The sequence below is a fragment of the Quercus robur genome, chromosome 5, assembly GCF_932294415.1.
Source record: "Quercus robur chromosome 5, dhQueRobu3.1, whole genome shotgun sequence".
In the NCBI taxonomy this organism is placed as follows: domain Eukaryota; kingdom Viridiplantae; phylum Streptophyta; class Magnoliopsida; order Fagales; family Fagaceae; genus Quercus; species Quercus robur.
Window position 1 is genome coordinate 18,561,549 of NC_065538.1, and position 12,825 is coordinate 18,574,373.

Sequence of the window (12,825 nt, forward strand, 5' to 3'; positions counted from 1 at the left end):
GGTGGGGTAAGCTTATAATGGTGCATAAGGCAAAACAAGCCCAAATACTTGTCGGAAGGCTCTTCTATGGCCTATGAATGTGGGACTGGACAAAAACTGGCCCAAAATAATCTCAAAACGAGCCCAATTACTTGGCTGAAGGCTCTGCTGTGGCCTACATAAGTAGGACTGGTCAAGGACTGAGCCCACTAGCCCAGTAATTAATTTCTCCAATTGGGCTTTGGAATAAACTTTGAAGCACAGGAATAGAACCTGGTATTCTCTGTCACACATACTGGCCCATTGCATCAAGTTAGTCATCAATAGATTCAATACACAGATACAGCAAAACTTCCACTACTCCATTTTTATTTATGAGCTAAGATACATATATAAAAACATAGGTTACTATTCTACCAAAGAAAAAAAAAACATAGGTTACTGAGAAACCAAAACATTCCTAGGGTGAATTCGTACACAGACAAAGTACAAAGTTCCCCAATCTCACTTTAACACAAGTAGCTAGGATCTGTCCCTGACTTTCTTTTTGATCAATTCCTTACCCGGGTCGAGATGCTGTCTGGGTGAGCCTAGCTTGTCTTGCTAGCTGAATGGTTAAGAATCAAAGCAATGAAGGTAAAATGCATAGCATTAGCACTCCTTTTTATGGATAAAAATCAGTATGAATTCTATAGAATCCCACTCAAAAAGAGAAAATAGAAAGGGCACCTGAAAGTAAGCTTCAAGTTTCCTTTTTAGTGTGGCATATTCTCTCTTCAGTTGTTGGAAAGTTCTCATGCATCTGCTTTTGTTCATTGCAACAGAATGATTATGACATTGATATGATTATATGACATCAATTATGGATCATGGATTTTCCGTATACTAAGAGTAAGAGATCTTGGACCTATAAATGGATATCTTTGAATAACTAGGACATGTCTAGTAAGACTTTTTGTTTTCTGCTTATAAGTTATTAGAAATTTTCTTTTGATAAGTTTTTGGTTACATTCAAGAGAGCTTCGAATTAGTGACGCCCGTTTCATGAACACAAAATTTCTATGCCTTTATGTAATAAAAACAGACTTTGAGAAAAGAAGTAATTGCATGCAATTTTTTGCATGACTGAAAATCTTTAACAATTTAGAGAAAATATTACTCCATCAGGGCCTTACTCAAAGGCGGTTAAATAAAACTAAGGACTTAAATTTGACAACCATCCATGGGTGTGAATGAATGTGATAATATGGAATTAAGTTGGAAGATGAATTACCCTTCTCCATTTCCTGCTCTGCAATATTCCCTGAACAATGAGCACTCAGCTTTAACCTTTTTGGCTCCAAAGCTGCACCAATAGAATATAATGGAGATAAAGAACATTATTGTGTTGAACCCAACACGGCTCTACTACCTTTCATAATGTAAATGTAATATGCAATTTTCACCATTTTTTTTTTTTTTGGTTGAAATATATACCTTGTGCTACTTCCCTTGAATTGATACATATAGCCATCCAGCCTACCATAATCAAGTGGCCTCCTCTCCCTGCATAAACACAATCAGAAAGTCATTATCACCTTCACAAAATAGGTACAAAAGAAAAAAGAAATAAAGATGAAAAGATAAAAGAAGAAAGTTAAATGAAAAAATAACTCACAATTCCTGCTCTATGTTGAGGATTAGTCTAGATGTATCCTGGTAGTAAGTTGTGACAATTTCCTCGACAAAATTTGGATTAGTACGATCTTGCAACTCCTCCAATTGGGCAAATTGTTCGTCTAGGAGTCCCTACAAAGACACAATATACAAAATATCAAAACCTCAAAACATAAAATCATGGAATAGTATGGATGAAATTTATGTGTGCACACAAAGAAATTATAATATCTAGATCAATGCATCTATATTGCATCTCCCAAGTGTTTCAAATTTAGTGTCGATTCACCATGTCTATCACTGTGTACTCGCTCAAATACTTCAACACTTTAATATGTACTAACGCTTGCAGACATGTAATTTATGCAAACACATGCACATATATAGTAGTATTGGTTTTGTAGAGTGTATATTACTACATGGAAAACTAGTGTCACGTATAATGGATAAGTATTTCACGCTTGTGCATGTTCATATTAGAAAAGTAGAGAATATAACTTGTTGTATGTAATTTTGTATCTGCAAATCAAAGTAAAGTATGAGTAAAAACCTCATCAAAGAGAGTCTGTCTCTGGTGGGCAACCTGTCTGAGCAACTGACTCCTCTCCATTTTAGAGGTAACGTCTAGCAAACAAGCAAAAGGTATATATGTTTATATGTAAGTGTGTGAGAGAAAGGGGGAGATAGGCTACAACTTGATGGATTGAGTGATGAGAATGCAATATGGCAATGAGTTTATATACTGGAGAGAAGAGTGAGAAGTGAAGGATTTAATATATAGAGGACAAGGCATACTTTTTTTTCTTCCTTCTTTCCTTTTTTTGCATAGAGAGGATGCGTACACTTGTATGTAGTCATCTTAGTGTGGATTCAGGTGAAAAGGGAAATTTCAATGGTGGTTAAGCAATGTTAATGGGTATTGGCGATTGGCAGATTTGATTCTATCATTCCCAAATTATAAGATTTTTTTATGGTTTTATGTTAAATCCTTAAATAATTAAAGGTATCCAGATTCTAACTATATCACTATTCTTAATTCTAATGCATTATTAGCACTTTATATTGTGCACTCAATCCCCAATATTATTATTCTACATTAACAGCCCAAAAATGAAGAGACAGAAATAATATATATTTCATCAAATTGGTTAACAGTAAAAATAAATAAATAGATCATTCTATGACCTCTTAAAAACGTTTTAAGTAACCACCGCACACCTTTAGTGCGATGGTCACTCTACAAGTATAAGTGTTTGTGAGGTGTGGGAGGCAATTGTTAGGGTTCAAATATTTAAGAAGAAGTTTCACACACATATACACTTAAATTAGACTAGAGTAGAATTTCTATATTGTAAATAAAAAATAAAAAATAAAAAATAAAAAACTTTTTAAGTGGCTGATTATTTAGCCACGGCAACATTGCGATGCTGGCTTGACATTAAAAAGGTGAAAGAGTCACTAAGGTATATGATCCTTTTTAATAATCCAAAAGTATACATTATCACATATAAACAACTACAAGCTCAATTTTGGGCTACATTATTGATATACTCAATCTATTGTGTTAGGTTTAGGTTTTAGATTGGCAAATCAGAACAAAACAATCTTAGTTTAGTATTTTTAGAGTGTCAAAGTGCTGTCAAGTTTTCTACCTTGGCGCTGGAAGTTATTGTGCTAAACAGTGCTGCTCGACACCTCTTGACACTTACTTGACCGATTGAGAAGCCTTGATTTTAATAAATTGAGTTGCATCTCGATAGATCAGATCTTGGGATTACTGAAATGTAAAATTCAGCTCATCAACCTATTAAATTATTAGGGTTTGGTGCAATCAAGTTAAGGTATTTAAACAGACCCTAATAGAGGTTCAAGAGACTTTTGGAACTTCTCTGTTATAAATCTGAAGATTTTGAGCTTAGAAAAGTCACTATTAGAAATCATTCCACACATAATATAAACCGGTGGTTATTGAATTTGTTGCATTCCAGTCATCTCATGTATTGGATTTAAGCCTTTAAGTGGAGTCAAAAAGTTGTGGATTGGAGGTTTGTATTGGAACAACTTTATATCAAAGAAGTCAGTGAATCTTAGAGCTAAGTTTGGTAACTTTAGTTTAGTTTACGAAGTATAGAGCTATTCAATCTGTAAACTTCTATTTGATAATGGAACCATTGAAGTCTGTGGATTTTACTGTGGAATTTCTATTTTATTGGTTTTTTCTGAGTCATCATATATGTGTGCTCTAGTTAAAATCAGTTTAATAATTGCTATTACAGGGTCTAAAAGCCAACATTGATTGAGATCAATTAAATAGTTTGGTGCAATCTCTTTGACTCAATCAAATGAAATATCAACGTGAGTTTGGTGCAATCTTTTTGACTAAACCTAAATGGGACCATTGAAGTCACTATTGTTCTGCCAGCCAACAATAACACCATCACAACAAAACCAGTTCACACCTACATATGGTTTTTTTTTTTTGTTTTTTTAAATCTCAAAACAGTTTTAGAGTTTCCAGAAACACAAATCAAAGATATCCTAAGTAAGTTTTTTTTTTTTTTTCAATAAAGAAAATAAAATAAAGAAGAAAATCATGACAAGACTTAGGAAGATGAAGATAGATTAAGAGATTCCTATATAGTTTTGTTAATTGCTTTTTTATAACTAGTAAGTGTTAAATAAATAAAAAAGGTGGATTAATTTCCATATATAGAATAAGCCACATATACATATATCATATATGCAGAAAACAAACAATTTATTTGGCATATGCCATGTCTGCTTCTGAAAAGGCATATTTAAGGGGGCATCGCAAGAGACAAAGAATTTATCCTAAAAAGCCAAAAGCTACTATTACTATTAATTTATTATTATTATTCTTTTTAATAATTAAAGCCAAAGCATAAAAATTTCATCAATATATTCATGAAACATATATAAATGCCTTTTACGTACATCATGGCGTCACATTTTTTTCTGGAAGAGCGTGTGTGACCTGTGTGGTGAGAGAATAGATCACTTATATACTATATAATACTTTATATATAATTATTGATCATATCTCATCACACAATATTCCATAAGTTCTTTATCAAATACCTTGTAGCTAAATTAACACATCTTTATATATAAAGTGCTTGAGAGTTTAGGGGGAAAGAGTTCGACCTACGGGATTAGCAGCATGTTGTAATTATCTTTCAAAAAAAAAAAAATTAAGTTCTTTCATTAATTGTCACCCAAACAATTTCAACATATTCCTTTTTTTTTTTTTTTCCTTCTAGTAGCTTGATTGCCTAAGCATGAGGTTAAATTAACACATCAAACATCAAAGCTAAGAATCTAATACATAAACTAAGAGTTTTGTAACTTAATTAACACGTTTCTATACACAAAATACTTAGAGGTTGACAAGAAGAAAATGTTTGAATTGTAGAGCTAACGGCATATTATAACCATCTAAAAAAACAAACCTAACATGTAATTAACCACAACCTAAATATATATACACAATTATTTTCGTACTTTTTAAATAATTTTTAAGAGCCTGGTCCACTTTTTTTTCTCTGCCAACTTAAGATGGCTAAAACTGGGCACAGCTTTATAGAATTGTACGTCATCAAATAAGCTAAATAATTGTATTTTCACAATTTATATTTTTAAATAGCTCATCTGTACACCTCTTTTTTTTTTTCTTTTTTTTTTTTTGGAGAATGAGCTCATCTATACACTTAGAACGTATATAATTCTTATAATATATATATATATATATATAAACAAAAAAAAAAAAAACAAAAAACATAGAACATATGAGTTTATTCTCATTAACTTATTTTGTTTAGGACAAAACTTAAGTATAATATTTAGGTATTGTGCCTTAAGTTTCACTCTTAAAATTCAACTATGTGATTTTTTTTCATCATGGGATTAAAGTGTATTTTTAGTTAAGTATAGCCACATAACTGAATCTTAAGAAGAGGAACTTAAGGAATAGTACCTAAGTTTTGCCCGTTTGTTTATTTATTAGCTACAACTTTTGATAATATTTTGTTTATTTAACATATAACTGTAATTTTTTTTTTTTTTTCACAAAAACTAAGTTAATGGAAGTAAGTTCGTCCAAATGAACAAAGGTGACAATGTCTTGAAAATGTTGCTAAATAACTTTTGGCTAAATTATCCGTTTATGAAAAAAAAAAAATAGAAATAAACATACTATATGCTCCCTTTATTCCCATTAATAAAAATAAATAAATATACAAACGATATTCCCAGAGCATAGATGGCTTTGTAACTTGCTGTTGCTCAGGATGTAAAATCCATTTGATTATTTCAAGTTCATGAATGAAGATCGATAAATTCACATAAAAAGAAGAAGAAAAAAGTATACTAATTTTATATGAGTGCAGAATGTCAAATAAATTGTTTGGGAGAAGGGAATAGAAATGTGTGGAGTAAATGAATTCTTTTGGAATATTATCTCCATGTAGTCTTTTGTAGAAGTTTAAGTGGGAGAGAATGAAATATATAGAAGTAAATACTCATTCTTCTATGTTCTTTTAAAATTTCAAATTTTCATTCGAAATGAAATCATGTTTGATGAAATTTTCACTAAACCTCCCAAGATACCTCCATATATTCAGTTATTTATTTTAAAATAAGATTCTAAAAGTAATATTATTATAAAATGATTCATTCTTTTCTCTTTATGTTACTTCCAAACAATTTTACTCTTTTTTTTATAAGTACTCCCAAACAAGTTTACTTACCTTCCTTTATTTTAAAACATCCAAACAATGTTATTTAATTTCATTCTATTCATTTCATTTCTATTCCTTTCTATTACTTAGACATATTCCATTTCATTCCATATTTTTCCATTCATTTATTATTTACTTATTTTATTCCATTCCATTTCTTTATGAACTCCTAAATGAAGTGTCATTCCTTAAAATGCAACTTTCAAAATGGAATGTTTAAATTTTACAAATTTTATGTATAATTGTACAATAATACTATATGCTAGCTCCCTTTATTCATTAAAAAAATAAAAATAAAAAACGATATTCCCAGTGCATAGATGACTTTGTAACTTGGCTGGAAGAGACAGTTAGAACTATTGAATCTACTGTTGCTCACAATTTGAAATTTATTTGACTATTTAGTTCATGAATGAAGATTGATACATTCACATCAAAAAAAAAAAAATATATATATATATACACACAGAAACACACTAATACTATATGGGTGTAAAATGTCAAATAAGTTTAGGAGGAGTGAATGGAATCGAATTAAAGAAATTATTTTGGAATATTTCTTACATTCTGTTATTTGAAGTTTAAGTGAGAGTGAATGAAATTGGTAGAATAGAATATACTCATTCCTCTCTATTCAAATTTCCATTCCCCAAAAATTGGAACAGATTAGAGGAAATAGAATCATGTATAAAGAAATTTTCACTAAAACTTCCAAAATACCCTTATATATTCAGTCATTTATTTTAAAATATGTTTGTTTTAGACCCCTTAAAACACAACTGAATTAACCTAGTAAATTAGCCAAGTGATTACTTAGACCAAATTTTAGATCTAGGTTAACACAATCATATAATCATATCAATGTAAAGTGCGGAATATAAAGAACACAAAGATATGATCCTCAAGGTAAACCTGAATCCACTATGAAAGAATCGAAATTTTACAATAGGACTTAGACCACTAACGTCCTATTGCGACCCATCAGTAGAAACTTACTGACACGACCACGTGCAAGTTTCGAGACCACAGACTTCTTCTTTCTTGGATTCTCCAGCAAATACAAGCACACCTGCTTGTGTTTCTTTAAGCTCTTTAATGTAGCAACTGAATCAATCACCAAGTTCTTGACATAGTCTTGAATCTTGGAAATCCTAAGTATGTGTGAAGGCAACCACCTCTTGATCTCACAAAAGATTCACACACACAACATAATGGACAACAAAAAACGTGGCTAGGGTTTTCCCTTTTATACTTAAGACAAAACATAAAACCCTACACGTCAAACGGGCTTGGGCTGAGTTGGAAGAATTCTGCAGAAAAACATTCTGCCTGAGTTTCGATCAATCGAGCCAGACAGAATTTGCACAATAAATTCTGCATTAACTCGATTCCAACTTTACACTTTGAGCAAGTCTTTCAGCGTAGGCTTTGGCAAGTTTCTAGGTTATATGGTTACCCATCGCGGAATCGAAGTTGAACCTAATCAAATTAAAGCAATTAACAACCTGCAGCCTTCTTGGAACCCCAAAGAGTCCAAAAGTTGACAGGAATGACTGCCGCCTTGAATCGATTTATTTCTCGGTCAGCAGAATGGTGTAGGCCCTTCTTCCAGTTGTTGCATAAGTGGAAGGGATTTGAATGGACAGAGAAATGTTCTTCGGCCTTCCAGCAACTGAAGGAATATCTTTCTCGGCCACCTATTATGTCCAATCTCGAGTAGGAGGAGGTTCTATTTGCCTACATTGCTGTAGCCTTACACATGGTGAGTTTGGTACTGATATGGGTTGATGATGGGGTACATAGACTAGTTTATTATGTGAGCAAATCACTACATGAGGCAGAGATTCATTATTTACCCCTGGAGAAGGCTATCTTGGCGGTAGTACATGCTATACAGAAGCTCCCACATTACTTCCAGGCTCACACTGTTGTGGTTCTAATCAACTCCTTCTTTGACCACTGTTTCGGAAAGCTGATTACACAAGGAGGATTGCAAAATGGGGAACTATCCTAGGAGCTTTTGACATCAAGTATATGCCTCGTACTTCTATAAAGGGCCAGGTCCTTGCAGATTTGGTAGGTGAATTTGCCGAGCCTTCCCTAGAAGAAAATGGTGAAAGGCCGAATATGGATGGAAAATCATTAGGGATGATCTCCTTGCAAGAACCTCTATTTTGGAAGGTGTATGTCGATGGCACAGGAAATCAAAGGGGAACAGGAGTGGGGCTAATTGTAGTATCTCCTAAAAGGATCATCATTGAGAAATCCTTAAGTTTGGGCTTTTCGGCCACGAACAATGAGACTGAGTACAAGGCCTTGTTGGTGGGAATGGATATGGTTCAGAAAATGGGAGGAAGAACAGTGGAGATATTTTCAAATTCGAGGTTGGTCGTAGGCTAAGTAAAAGGAAAACTGGAAGCCAACGATGTGAGAATGCATGACTATTTGAAACATGTTAGGCACTTACAGTTGGGGTTTGAATCTTTCTCCTTACAACAAATCCCAAGGAGCAGAAACACACATGCTGACTCTCTTACCACTCTTGCAACCTCCTCAGCGCAAAGTTTACCTCGAGTTATCCTGGTTAAAGATATATACAAGCCTACCAAGATGAGAGAGGAAAGGGTCCTTATTCATTAGACCAAGGTGGGGCCTAGTTGGATGGATCCTATTGTGCTATTTCTCAAGAACGACATCTTGCTCGAGGAGAAATGCAAGGCTGATAAAGTGCGAAGAAAAACTCCTCGGTTCTGGTTGTCCGATGATCAAAAGTTATACAAGTGCTCTTTTTCTGGGCTGTATTTGCTTTGTATTCATCCTGAGGCAATGGACCCACTCTTAGAGGAGCTACACGAAGGGATTTGTGAAAGTCATATAGGGGGCAGGTCACTGTCTCACAGGGCCCTTACCCAAGGGTATTGGTAGCTAAATATGCAAAAGGAAGCACAAGAATACGTAAAGAAGTGTGACCAATGTTAGAGGTATGCCCCAAATATTCATCAGCCAGGGGGTGTCCTCAATCCTTTGTCCAAGTCCTAACCTTTTGCCTAGTGAGGTTCGGACATTGTGGGGCCCTTCCCTAAAACAGCAAGAAATAGGAGGTGGTTGTTGGTCGACATTGATTACTTCACCAAGTGGGTTGAGGCTAAGCCCTTTGTCAAATATTAGAGATATGGACGCCAAGAGATTTGTGTGGAAAAATATTGTCACTCGGTTTAGGATCCCTCACACCCTTATCTCGGATAATGGCCTTCAGTTCGATAGCAAAGTCTTCAAGAGGTATTGTTTTGATTTGGGCATTAAGAATAGGTACTCCACCCCAGCTTATTCACATGGAAACTGATAGGCCAAGGCTGTCAATAAGGTCATAGTGAGTGGACTCAAGAAGAGGCTGGATGATGCAAATGGTAGATGGGTAGAAGAGCTGCCACACGTTCTTTGAACATATCGGACTACCCCTTGTAAGTCAACAGGGGAGACACCCTTTTCAATGACCCATGAGGCCGAGGCTGTGATTCCTCTAGAGAATGGATTCCCAATGCTAAGAACAAGTTTATTCACTCCGGACAGCAATGACAGCTTACTAGAAAGGAGCTTGGATCTGGTCGAAGAACGGAGAGCGATTGCCATGCTTCAATTAGCATATTATCAGCAAAAGCTTAAACAGGGGTATGACTCAAGCATGAAGTTAAGACCATTAGCCGTAGGGGACTTAGTATTACGAAAGGTCATGGGTACTGCAAAAAACCCAGCATGGGGAAAGTTAGAGCCGAATTAGGAAGGGTCATACCGTATCACCTTAGTAGTAGTGATAGGTGTATACTTCCTAGAAGATCTAGGCAAAAATGTTGTACCGCAACCTTGGAATGTAAATAACCTGCGAAGGTACTATTATTAATAAAAGGCAGCTCTGACATCTTTTTATGTATGCCATTATGTGTTGTGTTAATTACTTATTTGAATATTAAACAGAACATTAGTTATGCCTGGTTCCTCGAACCACATACCTTAGGTAAATTAATATTCTTGAGTATTTGTTTAAGTGTTAAACAGAATCTTGGTTATGCTTGGTTCCTCGGACCACATGTTTTGGGTAAACTAACACTCTTCATTACTTGTTTGAATATTAAAAAGAACTCTAGTCATGCCTGATTCCTCAGACCACATATCTTGGGTAAATTAATATTCTTGGTTATTTGTTTAAGTGTTAAACAGAACCTTAGTTATGCATGATTCCTCAGACCACATGCATTGAGTAAATTAACACTCTTAATCACTTGTTTGAATATTAAACAGAATCTTGGTCATGCCTGGTTCCTTGGACCACATACCTTAGGTAAATTAATATTCTTGGTTATTTATTTAAGTGTTAAACAGAACCTTGGTTCTGCTCGGTTCCTCGAACCACATGCCTTAGGTAAATTAACACTTTTCATTACTTGTTTGAATATTAAATAGAACCCTGGTCATGCCTGGTTCCTCGGATCACATACCTTGGGTAAATTAATATTCTTGGTTATTTGTTTAAGTATTAAACAGAACCTTGATTATGCGTTTAAGTGTTAAACAGAATCTTGGTTATGCCTGGTTTCTCAGACCACATGCCTTGGGTAAATTAACACTCTTTATTACTTGTTTGAATATTAAACAGAACTTTGGTCGTGCCTGGTTCCTCGGACCACATATCTTGGGTAAATTAATATTCTTGGTTATTTGTTTAAGTGTTAAACAGAACATTGGTTATGTCTGGTTCCTCGGACCACCTGCCTTGGGTAAATTAACACTTTTCATTACTTGCTAGAATATTAAACAGAACTCTGGTCATGCCTGGTTCCTTGGACCACACACCTTGAGTCAAATAATATTCTTGGTTATTTGTTTAAGTGTTAAACAAAACCTTAGTCATACCTGATTTCTCGGACCACATGCCTTGGATAAATTAACACTCTTCATTATTTGTTTAGATGTTAAATAGAACTTTGGCTATGTCTGGTCCCTCGAATCAAATGCCTTGGGTAAATTAACACTTGGCAAACTCGCCAAGGATGGGACCTCGACATATGCATCATCACATGAAAACAAGGACTCACTTTGGGTCTTGGTTAAAGGATTCTGAGGGTACATTCACAAGGTACTCTTGAAATGAGAGACCTCAGACACCCTCTTTTTCTACTAAGTGTTTTGTTTGTCTCTTAGGACTTAGACCTCCATGTTGATTACACAATTTTCAGTACCAACACATGGTCATTTTTCTCACTCTTTACATAGGTTTAATTTATTTGAGTTAACAACAAATCATTACTATTAGCTTTTGTTAAAGTGTGGGTGTTCACCCTTAGAAGCATTATCAATCTAAGGTCTCAGCAAAGGGCAAAACAATGACTATAGCCAACTAGAGATAAATATTGCAAGAAAAATAAAGGTTCATAAAGCAGAAATTGATGTCTTTTCATTGAACAAAAGAAAGATACATTATGAACAATGGCAAACTGCCATAACAAAAGAAAAAGTACCAAAAAAAAAAAAAAGGGAAAAGTAAAATCCTAAGCTAAGCCTTGGTGGGAGGGGGGGTCCTCTTTGCTAGTTGGCTATGGGACGTGAAGATCAGCAGCCTTAAGAGCAGTTTCCTTAGCCTTGGGAGTAGCCTCTGGGCCCTGGGTCTCTGGTTGAGTTTTGGCTTCTTTTCCTTTTCTCTTGTCCTTTGGCCAAGCTTTACCCAAGGCAACTTTGTTGCCTTTGGCCACTTCCACCCCTTGGCCTTGGTCACTAGCCTTACTAGGCCCTTTGGGAGCCTCAGGTTGGGGTGGGGGGGGAAATTTGAGGGCTAGGAATCTGCTCAGGCACAATTGCTATAAGGGCAACATCCGCTTCAGGGCCCAAAGGTGCTGCAGGAGCTTCTCGGAGGTCTTTAGGGTAGTAGATGTTTTCAGCCCTCCTCTAATTTGAGGATGTAGGAACTCCAACCAGGTTTAGGGCCTTGGCCCACACTTCCTAGCAGCATTCCCTGCAAACCCCAGTGAGCTCCTCTGTTAGGCGGGCCTCAGTCTGCTGGATGCCAAGGTCGAAGAACCTCTGCTTCGAAGCCTCCACAGCTGCCTTGGCTGCCCGAGCTGCCTTCTTAGCCTTCTCTAATTCTACATTCAGGTCCAGGACCTATTGTTTGTCCGTGGCCACCTCTATCTTAGTGTAATGGAGCCTTTTACGCTGCTTCTCAACTTGGTCCTGGGCGTTCTTCAAGCCGGCCTCAGCACTCTTCCACCCCTCTCCTTAGCAGTTAGCTTTGCAATAAGCTCTTGGTTCATCTGCTTAACTGCACCTAAGGCCTTGCTAGTCTCGATGAGAAGGTTGGCCTCGACCCTAGCCTCATTCTGGTTTCACCCATTCCTTGACCATAAAGACCTCCTAAATGGCCTGCATAAAAATGAAGGAATAT

The 12,825-nt window shown here is 35.5% G+C and overlaps 1 protein-coding gene across 1 annotated transcript; it reads right to left on the minus strand.

Annotated features, from left to right (window-relative positions):
- Nucleotides 1-347: 347 nt before the first annotated feature.
- Nucleotides 348-2,466, minus strand: LOC126729024 (histidine-containing phosphotransfer protein 4-like). Its single transcript, XM_050434784.1, has 6 exons — nt 2,186-2,466; nt 1,637-1,767; nt 1,456-1,524; nt 1,253-1,324; nt 709-781; nt 348-586 (listed from the first exon to the last, which is right to left on the minus strand). Exons 1-6 carry the CDS (start codon nt 2,243-2,245, stop codon nt 539-541), a joined length of 453 nt encoding a protein of 150 aa, XP_050290741.1. The 5' UTR covers nt 2,246-2,466; the 3' UTR covers nt 348-538.
- Nucleotides 2,467-12,825: the final 10,359 nt, after the last annotated feature.

Excerpts from the sequence above, each read along its gene's own strand:
- LOC126729024 (XM_050434784.1), bottom strand. The coding sequence starts at position 2,245 with ATGGAGAGGAGTCAGTTGCTCAGACAGGTTGCCCACCAGAGACAGACT. Across the intron at positions 1,525-1,636 it reads CTCAACATAGAGCAGGAATT|GGAGAGGAGGCCACTTGATT; the intron begins GTGAGTTATTTT and ends GTGTTTATGCAG. Across the intron at positions 1,325-1,455 it reads TTCAAGGGAAGTAGCACAAG|CTTTGGAGCCAAAAAGGTTA; the intron begins GTATATATTTCA and ends CTATTGGTGCAG.